This window comes from Choristoneura fumiferana, chromosome 11, assembly GCF_025370935.1.
Source record: "Choristoneura fumiferana chromosome 11, NRCan_CFum_1, whole genome shotgun sequence".
Classification (NCBI taxonomy): Eukaryota; Metazoa; Arthropoda; class Insecta; order Lepidoptera; family Tortricidae; genus Choristoneura; species Choristoneura fumiferana.
Window position 1 is genome coordinate 3,436,730 of NC_133482.1, and position 12,364 is coordinate 3,449,093.

The 12,364-nt window shown below is 35.6% G+C and overlaps 1 protein-coding gene across 1 annotated transcript; it reads left to right on the plus strand.

The window, feature by feature from the left end:
- The first annotated feature begins 1,642 nt into the window (after positions 1-1,642).
- LOC141432498 (uncharacterized) lies at positions 1,643-11,454 on the plus strand. The gene is made up of 13 exons (XM_074094087.1): positions 1,643-1,667; positions 1,796-2,098; positions 2,193-2,583; positions 2,693-2,777; positions 3,452-3,654; positions 3,932-4,016; positions 4,231-4,404; positions 6,486-6,666; positions 6,804-7,194; positions 7,643-7,727; positions 8,433-8,635; positions 9,970-10,054; positions 11,166-11,454. Exons 2-13 carry the CDS (start codon positions 1,806-1,808, stop codon positions 11,429-11,431), a joined length of 2,442 nt encoding a protein of 813 aa, XP_073950188.1. The 5' UTR covers positions 1,643-1,667; positions 1,796-1,805; the 3' UTR covers positions 11,432-11,454.
- Positions 11,455-12,364: the final 910 nt, after the last annotated feature.

Here is a 12,364-nt window from a genome sequence, read left to right on the forward strand (position 1 = left end):
TTTTCTTTTGGTTTTGAACATGTTCAAACTAACGCCTGAATCAACATTGCAGATGGAGCAACCGGAGTCCTAGCTGACTGGGCAAAAACCGCTTCCGTCCTCCAGTGGCCTTCACTTACCATCTCAGGGACAACATCGGCTGGGGATTCCTCCTCCCCGTGGCGCAGGTCCTGCCTTCCTGCGAAGAAACCTTCGACTCAGTCATGGCTATCATCAGAGAAGCTAGATTTATTAATGCACTTTAAAGCAATAAATTATTACAGTAAATTATGTGAGTGAAGATGGACTTTCATTTAATAGGTATAGCCATGTCTAATAATTACCTTCATAAAACAATTGTTGTATATTTGTTTATTTCGGAAACACGAAAATAGTTTAAATCCATCTTTTTGTTAATAGACCTCGTGAAGGTATTAAAATTTTGGTCAGGTGAACGGTAATTTATTTATTTACATGATTTACAACAAGAAACGTAGAAGAAAATATCATGTGTAATCGTAGGGACAGTTATTTGTCATTGAAATGTCTACTCACAAGCGAATAAACGAGTAACTATAACTTTGGAACGTACAAAAATGTTTGGAAATCTCTAACGCCTGTTATTTTTTGGAAGAATAGAAATGCAACGAAGAAAAAGTTTACGCAACCTATGTTTTTAGTGTAAATGTGAAAGTACATTTGAGTGGATTTGTGGGCTGGATGTTAGAGGATTCAAACCTCTTATTAATATGCAGTACATGACAGGATGAATGTATCCACTGCAGTTTAAAGACCGAGCATATTTGGCTCAGGTGTTTTGATTATGGTATACTTAGGACAAAAATAAAAAGTTTTTTTTTAAAGAAAAACACCTTTATACAAACTATTTTATAATGTTTTAAGCTTTCCTGATCATAGCTAAATACCATATAAACGGACTTATCATGACCACGAGTAATATATTACCTTGACATTTTGACCACATTCCAGTGGCTGTGGTCAACAAACTATTTTGCTGATAATTCTTTTTGCTATGCTGTCTGAATTTCAACTAGCTAGATTGGATCTAAGTGAACATGTATTCAAAGTCAAAGTCAAAGTCAAAATATCTTTATTCAATTTAGTCTAAAACAAGCACATGAATGACAAAAGAAAAATACCACCGGTTCGGAAAAACCTCTGTTGAGAACCTCTGCTGAACCTCTGTTGTCATTTAATTTATATAAAAGCTTATTTAATAAGTATTGCACTTTTCAGCACAATAGTCATTTTTCTCAACCAATTATACAGTGTGGAAAATAAGTCGGTTCAAGTCCCGGGCGAGGCAAGCGAGCTTTAGAAAATCTTTGAATGCAGTTTTGTTTCTTTTCAAAAATAAAGGAATGTCTTCTTTAATTAAAATGAGCCAACTTAAGGATTTAAGGTAGTTTCCTTCCAGGGCCCGACTTATTTTTCCACACTGTATAGGAGCAGTAGTGTTACTATTAATAAATTTGCATTGTTAATAACACTAAATCATGTATGTCAAGATACCTACATGAAATGGTCATACAATAATAATAACACAACGTAATAAAGCCATTACCATAAAGATAGGTTTTACAATTGATAATAGTTTTATGGCATTTATTTTATAGTCGCAACTTTGAGAATACCAGTTTACTTCATCGCCAAATTGTAAACAGTAAGTAAGTGTTTTTTGTTTAAATATAGTGCTACGGACAGTCATTTTAAATGTACCTATCATAATACTTAAAGCGTTTTCAATAAACATTAATATTTTTTATTAGACTTTAAATAATTTCTCATTTTTCAGAGTTTTTACAATGACGATGAAAATAATAACAATATTAGTGTTACTGTTCTACTATGCAAGTGGCGACAAGTTTAATTTTACAAATTATGCGTTGTACAGAATCGTACCGAAAAATATTGAAGAACTAACAACGCTGCATTCTATGATACATACAAATAATAAAGATCTAGACTTTTTTGACGAGCCTGTTAATGTTGATGGATTAGTTAGTGTTGTAACGTCACCGGGCTACAGAAAAACTTTTGATGAAATCTTAAAAGCAAACGAAATTTACGCCGAAGTTACTATTGAAAATATACAAGTGTAAGTAACAGAACTACATAATTTTTTAAGCAATTATTTAAATAAAACGTTAAGTTTAATGATTTATTTTTAACACACATTACTTTGTTTCCAGAGTAATCGACAAAGAGAGAATTGGAAAATACGCCCATAGAAATGTAAGGTCTATGACTTGGGATGCATATTACACTTTCGAAGACATTTACTCATGGCTTGATGATGTAGCTGCTAGCAACAGTGACGTTGTATCCTTAATCTACGGAGGCATGTCTTATGAAGGTCGTGAAATAAAAGGAGTTAAAATTTCACATGGCATTGGCCGGAGAAGCATTTTCATAGAAGGTGGAATTCATGCAAGAGAATGGATATCCTATGCTACTGTCAATTATATTATTAATGAATTGGTCTACAGTGAAGATCCAGAAACGCAGGCTGCTGCAAGAGATTTTGACTGGTATATATTTCCTTGCACAAATCCTGATGGCTATGTTTGGACACATACAGACGTAAGAAATTTTATTAATAACTGAACACTACTTTAACAGACTTCCGTATTAAGTTCATTGTTAGTTAAACACGTAATTGGATGAACTTATCAGTGTTTATTTGTTTCAGTTCAGACTTTGGCGCAAAAATCGTAAGCCCGTCGGTACTGAATTTGGTATCGATTTGAATAGAAATTGGAACAGCAACTGGCTGCGTGAGTATAGTTACATTATGAAATAAAATAAAACACACAAAATCATGTCTTTAAGGCCAGAAAGTAATAAATTTCCAACAAAAAACTGTCAGAAACTTGAAGTTAAAAACTAAAGGCTTTCTGAGATAAGCTTCGTCATTCCCATGCTGCATGTGAGACATGCATTTTTTATCACATTTGGAAACAAAGCAGTTGAGAAGAAAACAAATGAAGGAGAAACAAGTCTGTATGGACTCAAATTACATTGTTTTTGACGATGTCAAAGTAGATAAAAAAACGGCAATGAAAAATAATTGCAATCACCCATACCGGGATTCCATAAAAAGATAAATAATGACACAGTTAATATAAGAAAAATCAATTCAGTACTAAAAATTATAAACTCAATTTTAAAAACATTTAAAAGTGGAATTACATTATAACTGGAACTCTGTGGTGCCAAAGTTGAAAAATATCATTACAATCCTTGGACAGCAATAAAAAGAAAAAAGAATATTGCAGCAAAATTTGCCTACCTACTAGCGCTGCAGCGCTGTGATTTTTTTTTAATTCCAAGAACACGGCCCGATCTTCTAGGAGTCGATGCTTACTGCAAAAAACTTGATATATTCTTCACCTTCTAGATTTAGATACTTTATTTATAGTTTTCAATATTTTTTTTACGTTGTTCACAGTCAAAAGCTCAAGCACGGATCCTAGTTCTAACACCTATGCTGGTATTGGACCTTTTTCTGAAATTGAAGCAAGAACTTTAGCTTCTTACATTGAAAGCGTAGCAGACACTATGGAAATGTATCTCAGTTTCCATTCTTCTGGACAATTGCTGATGGTGCCTTATGGAAATACTACTGATCCCTTAGACAATTATTATGACACGGTAATTAAAATTTTCTTCCTCGACATTATCTAATAAAACATTTATTGGTGCATTTGCTGGAGTTCATTCTTTTTAGCGCGATTTTTTTTTCCTTCTAACAAGACACAGCGTCTTAATTATTTCTTCTTTTATTGATCTTAGTACCCTTTCTGCTGCCTTATCCTTCTTATTTTTTCCTTCTGTTTTGGCTTCTTTTACTTTTTTGGTATAATTGTTGTGTGATACATATAATAAATTATGTTTAAGTAAGTTACTTTAGTTATATTTTGTTTAATAGATCAAAATTGGCAGACGAGCCATGGGATCGCTTGCAGTTCGACACGGGACGCCTTATATCACTGGAAATATTGCTGAGGCTATTTGTAAGTTTTGAATCATTTTGCATTAGGCTTATAATAAGTTAGTTAGTTTAACTTTTATGTTTTTTGCTTTTTTCATAACGTGTTTGATCATTTTTGTACATTTTGTGTGTATATAAATTCATTTTGCATATTTGAGGTCTTAAACGTAATATACGAAAATTTCAAAGATGTCTCCTTAACTTCTCTAACGTGCATTTTTGAACGATTTTTTTAGATGAAGCGACCGGCACTAGTGTCGATTGGGTCAAAGAAAAACTTCGTATTCCTCTTACATACTGCTATGAGCTTCGAGACAGAGGACAATACGGACATCTCTTACCAGCTGATCAAATCTTGCCCAACAGCGAAGAAGTTATGGATTCTGTTTTAGCTTTAATAAGAGAAGGGCGTGCTTTAGGCTATTTTAATTCATCTGCTTCTATCAAGGTTTCTATTTCATTATTGTTAGGTATTGTGTTGTACTTATTGTACTAATTTACTATCGACTTTTAATCTTCATTTGTAAAGATATCGACACCCGTTTTATCTTCTGATTAAGTTCTTATCATACTATCGTATATTATCTATTTATCTTCGTTAAGAAAATCGTAAAATACATACGTTAAACCTTTGATTATAATATTTTCAATGAAATACTTATGTTTGAACCACGATTAAATGATTTTTTGAATTGGGTGGTTTTTGTTGTTGTAATGTAATTTTTTCTTTGTTAACAAAATTATAATTGGAAGCAAAAAGCTCTTTTTGTCAGGATTACAACAAAGTTACTCAACATAAGTTTGGGATTTTAATAGAATTAAAGGTGTAGTAAATTGAATAGAATCTACACGTATATCCTTTAGTTGGCTAAAAATATAAACTAAACTATGAAATAGATAAACCCGTTCTTTATTAATGACAGGGTATGGATAGTAATAGTACAATATAATTTTGTTAACATAAAGTTAAATTAGATCACCTTGTTTCGAAGTAACAGAAAAGTATGCCCAGTATTCAATATCAGATCTCGGTCCATATACGTCTCTCTGCTGTGTTTTTATTTAGAAATAATCAGAAAAAATAACGAATTTTTGGGTCTATCTCACGTACCTACTTTTAGGTGCTATAGTTCCGGAGATAATTTTGTGAAAAATGATACAACTAGCAGCATTTATATCAAGATATATGTCAAGTTGTAACCCCTTTATGTAATTGCTCTAAAGGGTATTTTCGTGCGTTGTGCTATATAAGTGAAATTAAATTTATTTTCACATTTTATTTTTCGGAAATATTGATATATCTACAGCTATATCACTTCTGACCAACTTTTCTAAAACCAGACCCGGATACAACTCAACATGTACTACTACCAATGCGAGACAAATTTGAATCATTTTTTTGTGATAAGTGATACATCTCGTCACGAATCACTTTTCACAAACACATTTTTAAGTGTAAAGGTATACAAATTGAATTATATCTAAAAGTCAAACTATTCCGTAAAATATTTATGCAATAACAGACGTGCTAAGTGATACAAGTGCGAGCATAAAGAGTAGAGTGTGGTGGGAGTGCGCGGGGTGAGGTGACGCGGGAGCGCGGGGCTCGGTGTCGCTGCAAACTGATATAAGTTACTTTACTTTTTGCAAACTAATATAAGTTAGGTAAATTTTAATTGTAGCGGGGTACAAAGTCAAAAAATCAGGGTTTTATGGTTTACTTTACTTTAAGCAACATTGAGCTGAGAACATATTTTATTACGCTGAGTGAGTGAGTGTGTTTTACAAGTTCATGTACTATATCATATCAGTTTACACCAAGAGTTATTATGGGTGCTCCAGGGGTGCACCATGATATAACTGAACTTGTATCATCTAACACATATTATTTACTCATATTAGACATTTCAATATGTACAACTCACAGGTTTTTCGCAATTTTCTTCGAACTTACAATATTTACCGAAAAACACTAAATGCACGTTTATAGAATATATTTTTATGTTTAAAAAGTGCTTTGGTAAATGCTAGCCCCCTTGGCTCACAAACCAGACTTTTTAAAATCTTATTTTCGCTCTCCTGTAAAATGACGATTTTGCACTTGTATCACTTATTTTAGGAGGCACAGAAGTGTTTTATTCCGTTGGGACGATATTTACCAAATTATCCGGGAATGTACAAGTTCGTAATTTATTTGATAACTGTAACTTATCGTTAGTTATCCTATGATAAATATCGATGTCAAGAGATTTGTTATCAACTTACAATCTTAATTTGAGTTAAAATCCGCGTATCTAGACGTCAAAGTAAGTCAAATTGATGATATTCATCAGTTAGCGTGGTTGCTTGAAGTAAACTTGGTCTGTGTTAAAAAAACTCAAGATGAAGGCATTATATTTTGTATTATTAGTTTACTTAGCAAATAGTGTTTCAACTGAAAAATTTAGATTTGACAATTACACTTTGTACAAAATACACTTAGAAAATGCAGAACAAGTCAAAATACTGAGAAATCTTCAAGACACCGATCTGAGATATGATTTTTGGACCGAACCAGTGGCTTCAGCGGAATACGTTCAAGTTATGACCAGTCCTGAAAATAAACTTGATTTTCAAAACTTCTTGATTGCGAATAACATTAATGCTGAAATAAGCATGAACAACGTTCAAGAGTAAGTAAATAATATTAATTAGAGTTAAGTAGTATAATATTATTTATTTGCACCTTCTGGCTCAAAATTTGAAGAATTCAATAATTCAATAAATGACTTTAAAGCAATAAAACTAAAGTAGTTTTATGTTATTCCAGATTTGTGGATAAACAGACTGTTAAACATTATACAAACAGAAACACCCAGAGTATGACATGGGATGCTTATTACACTTTAGATGACATTTACGCTTGGATTAACGATTTAGTTGAGACATATCCTGACGTAGCCACGAAAGTTATTGGTGGCTCGTCTTTTGAAGGCAGAGAAATAGTCGGTGTGAAGATATCACATGGCGAGGGTAAAAGTAACATTTTCATTGAAGGTGGAATCCATGCTAGAGAATGGATATCGCCGTCAGCCGTTTGCTATATTCTTTCTGAGCTATTGACAAGTGAAAATCCTGAAACAATGGCAGCTGCGAGGGAATTTGACTGGTATATATTCCCCGTAACTAACCCTGATGGTTATGTGTGGTCACATGACTCGGTAAGATTTTGTACGTACTTTTTTGAACTAAAAGAATTTCTTAGCTCACCCGCGACCTTATGATAGCTAAATTTATGCAAGATATGCGTGTTCATGCAGTTCCTCCGCCTCCACGCTGTAAGAACACACATAAATCACACAAATCCATCTATCACCACCACCACACTACACTGAACATGCTACCATGGTAGCATGGTGTACGGTTGTGTTGCTCTGAAGATGAGCTCGTGTGTGTTCTTTCAGTGTGGAGGTGGAGGAACTGCATGAACACGCATATCTTGAGCAAATGCAAGGTGAGCAAATAAATTATTTTAGTTCATTGATATGGACCTCCGCAAAGTAACGCCTGATTCAATAAATTACTTATTTTTTATATACAAAAAATAGCAAGTCAAGATTTTAAACTTCCGTTCTTTGCATATACCTCATACAACGCTTTTAATTTCAGTTTAGGATGTGGCGCAAAAATCGGCGACCATTCAGTAATGGCATTGGCGTAGACTTAAACAGAAATTGGAATAGTAACTGGCTAGGTATGTTGTCTATCGGTTAAAACCGACACCAATTTCTCCATTCAACTAGATTTAGGAAGCTACGATCTCTTTAGGTGGCTGTATCCTCTCCTAGATTTAAGTACACCTGTATGAATGCATGCAATTAACTTAAACTTCCCAATTCCCCTTAAATTTTGTTGAATGTACGAGTAGACAGTTTCTTTTCTCTATCCATAATCTTGCCTGAATTCACATGCAACGCTATAAGCATTGTGGAAATAAAACATGACCGACTAAAACGGTTTGACATCATTAAAATGATTAAAGACTGCATCCATTATTTAACATTCCATGACTTTGAAGAATTTACTTTGCTTCTGGAATATGTCAGACATTTTGAACATGAAACTACCGTGAGACTCACTCATATTAAATGAAAGAGAAAGAGCTACGAAAGAAAGGGCTACGAAATAGCCCGAAACATGTCGAGCTACACTCGGTTTAAGACGTGAGTTATCCGTTACAATATCATTTAATATGTCAGAAATTTGTTTGAATTTACTACTTATAGGTACGCAGTGATAAGTCATCATCACCGTCATAAAGGTTCTATGCTAAACATACACTTACCCTAAAAAACCAGTCCTACGCCGCCCGTATCCATCAGACATATACAAGTTCCATCAGTAAAAACATTGCAATAAAAAGGAATTTTGATAAAATTTTGTATCTTTAACATTACAGCATTCGGTGCCAGTACTAACCCACTATCAGAGGTCTACGCTGGCCCAGGGCCTTTCTCGGAGCCAGAAACAAGGACTATGTCGAGATACATGAGAGAGATCGGAGATAAAATGGAAATGTTCCTGACTTTCCACTCTTATGGGCAGATGCTGCTTCTGCCTTTCGGAAACACATCTGAACCCTTGGCTAATTATCACGACGCGGTAAGTGATTATTTAATTATGAATCTTAAAATTGTGAGTGCTCTAACACTGAATAGAAACCTACCTGGTAGACAGATTCGAAGAGTTCTACGAGTATATCACTGCCAAAACAAAACTTAACGAGAAATAAAATTACACTTCACACAATTCGACCTGCTTTATTATCAATTATCATCCTTTACTTAGTCTCGACTTTGCGTAACCCGCTGAGCAGTGGGGCAAGCAAATTCTCTAAGCATTGCTCACCATGGTGCAGTTAATTCTTTACACTCGGAGATGAAGTTCTTCCATAGGTATTTTGGTAAAATATTATTTCATAGCTTAGGTACTTAGTATCCATAATGGGACCAACTCAGAAAATTGGAAAATACCAAAGAGAATATTATCGGGTCATTTCAAAGTGCAAAACTTCAAAAATGGCTCAACTAATTCTAAAAAAACATATCTAAAAACCACCACAAGGAAATTAGCTTTCACGTAAAAAAAACATTGAAATCAGTCTATTCGTTTCAGAGCCGTAGCTGGTAATGACACAGACAGACGTACATTGGCGTCAAACTTATAACATACTTCTTATTGCGTCGGGGGTTAAAAGCATGTTAGAATAATATTAAAAAAAAACTAGCGAAGCTATAGTTTTCAGCAATCAGACCCATAAGTTTGTAAATAGAAAGAAAGAAAGAACGAAGACATTTATTCACATTCACAAAGACATATAAATACAATACCCGTACCTACTCGTACCTAACAAATACCATACGCAATTGTTTAGAATAATCCTTAGCAAGCTGATGGTTGCGAATAAGCTTGGCCATGCCGTTTAATAAAAATAGGTAGGTATATTTTGAAAAAAAAAAACAATGCACACAGTTATCATTCGCTCTTTTACCAGTAGTAATGAGGGCTATCGTTTTTTGTCTCACTAGATGGCGCACTGTTGCGTGAGGTTTTTAAGTATGGCTTTCAAAGTCTGTTATTACAGGCGTGAAAACAAAGTTTAGATTAAAATCATATTTAATACACCTTAAAACCGTACCAAAAAAATATCGAGCATGCCACAGTGCTGCATAGTCCCCGTTTTGTTCGGAAAAAAGGGAGGACAAAGGTTTCCGAAAGACAAAACTGTCTCAAAACACAGACATTCATTGCCCCGGAACGCTTATTTGCCATAATTAATTTCAGATATTGCAAAATATTCACAAAATTATAAATAAACCCGCGTAGCTCACCCAAAAACTATGAGATTTGACATTTCGGAGACCTCACACTACACTAGCGCCTCTAGTGGCGAATTCATACGCGATAGCCCTCATTTCTTCGTGTTGAAATTGCAGATGAACATTGGTCGTCGTGCTATGGGAGCCTTGTCCGTCCGATATGGAACAGAATATGTGACGGGCAACATTGTCGAAGTTTTGTGTAAGTATATAAACTATACATTTTGTATATACTACGAGTATAACCAACATTCCCTTGATACTCTGAGATCGTTAAGGAAAAAAATATTTGGGTTTAGTTACAGATATCTAAATATGAATAGGCAAAATAAGTGGCACAATGCCGCGTCTCTCAACCAAAGTGTCGTAGATTCGAGTTCTTTGGAATTTAAAAATTTCAGATGAATTTTACCATGAGAAAAGAAAAGTGCAAATTTCACAATCCGAACTGGATTCTTCTAGGCTGCATTTACACCAGAGATGTTCGAGTATGTGTTGTGAATAATGTGTTTGTTATGATATGAACCAATACAAACGCTTTATTTACCTTTCCTCGCTCAGCATTATATCTAGCGGAAACACAACCGGGAAAATAGTGAAAACTGATTTGGCTGGAAGGGTGGTTTCTATTATCTACCTACTTATTTAAATTTCTGTGGACGGAATATTCATCCATTCATCCCAGCCTATATACGTCCCACTGCAGGGCACAGGCCTCCCCTCAGAATGAGAGGGCTTGAGCAGTAGTTCCCACGCGGGCCCAGTGCGGATTGGGAACTTCACACACACCATTGAATTGCTTCGCAGGCTTGTACAGGTTTCCTCACTATGTTTTCCTTCACCGTAAAGCTCGTGGTAAATTTCAAATGTAATTCCGCACATGAATTTCGAAAAACTCAGAGGTGCGAGCCGGGGTTTGAACCCACGATCCTCTGCTTGAGAGGCCATAGGTCAAACCACTCGGCCACCACGGCTTCATGACGGGCTTCCACGGGACGGAATATTAGACATTGAAAAAGTAAAAATGCCCCAAAAGGTTATCCATACTAATACTAATTAATATTATAAATGCAAAAGTGTGTGTGTTTGCATGTTTGTGTGTTTGTATGTTTGCCCGTCTTTCATGTCGAAACGGAGCGACGGAACGACGTGATTTTTGGCATACAGATATTTTATGGGCCAGAAAGTGACATAGGCTACTTTTTATCCCGGAAAATGCACAGTTCCCGAGGGAACAGCGCGCGATAAGGGAATTCCACGCGGGCGAAGCCGCGGGCAAAAGCTAGTTAATCAATAATTATAATTAATTACAGATGAAGCAACTGGTGGTACTGACGAATGGGTGAAGGAACATCTCGACGTACCTCTAGTATACTGCTTTGAGTTACGAGATCGCTTCACATACGGTTTCCTTCTACCACCAGAACAGATCCTGCCTAACAATGAGGAGACGATGGACTCGGTTTTAGACTTGATTCACCAAGGGAAGCGGTTTGGCTATTTTAGAACCAGTGGAGGGAGTGGCTTGAAAACTTCCATGTTGTTTGTTGTTGGATTGTTCGTGACATTATGTATGTGATATAAAGCGGATATTACCTTTAAAAAAAATTGTACTTAATTTCGATCCTTTGTCCTTATTTCCTTAGTCATAGAAGATGTGCAGTTTTTAACATCATCATCATCATCCCAGCCTATATACGTCACAGCTGGGACATGAATCTCAACAAGAGGCTTGGGCCATAGTTCCCACGGGGCCCAGTGCGGAGGGAACTTCGCACGCAAGAATCGCTGCGAGGTTTGTATATATACGATGTTTTTTACCGCAAGCTCGGGTAAATTGTTAATTCACAATGAATTTGAAAAAACTACCAGTATTTAACACGACCTTTATTTCTAGTCATAGAAGATGTGCAGTTTTTAACATCTTTTGAAATGAATTCTGTCAAAACTTTTTAAATACATAATTCTCTTTCTATAAATGAATGGTACTATAGTTTTTTAATTGAAATGCCTTAGCAAGAGGGCGACAAAACTTCCTTCCGCCCCGTGGCTGATACCCACGCTACGCTACTGATGTGCTACAAACTGCATCACACATACACAACACCAAAAACAGAAGAAAATCTCAGTGTAAAATAAAGCCGCAGCTACACTAGTGTGCCACGTATTCACAGACGGAGCCTCACGGGCGGGCCGTGGCCGCAAGTGCACTGATAACGCTCTCCTAGTAAATACGACTACTTTTGTGATTAAAGCCGGCCTCTATTGACGGCTGCTGTGAAACACCATGTGAAGATTTAGCCGACGGCTATTAGACTATATGAGGGCGGTCAGCGAGAAATAACGAGGTTATGCGGGATGAAGCATGTAAGTTCGAATTATGTCGTAATAGAGTACGTCCTGTTAAAAAAAAAATATCTTAATTAGCCAAGTCGAGCAAAGCAAATCAAAAGCACGGTCGTACCATACTTTTTGCAATCTCCTGTAGTTTTATGCTGGCTGAAGCTAGAAC

Bases quoted from the DNA above. Each gene is read 5' to 3' on its own strand.
- LOC141432498 (XM_074094087.1), top strand. From the start codon at position 1,806: ATGACGATGAAAATAATAACAATATTAGTGTTACTGTTCTACTATGCA. The intron at 4,017-4,230 runs GTAAGTTTTGAA...CGATTTTTTTAG, and splicing joins AAATATTGCTGAGGCTATTT to ATGAAGCGACCGGCACTAGT. The intron at 10,055-11,165 runs GTAAGTATATAA...AATTAATTACAG, and splicing joins CAACATTGTCGAAGTTTTGT to ATGAAGCAACTGGTGGTACT.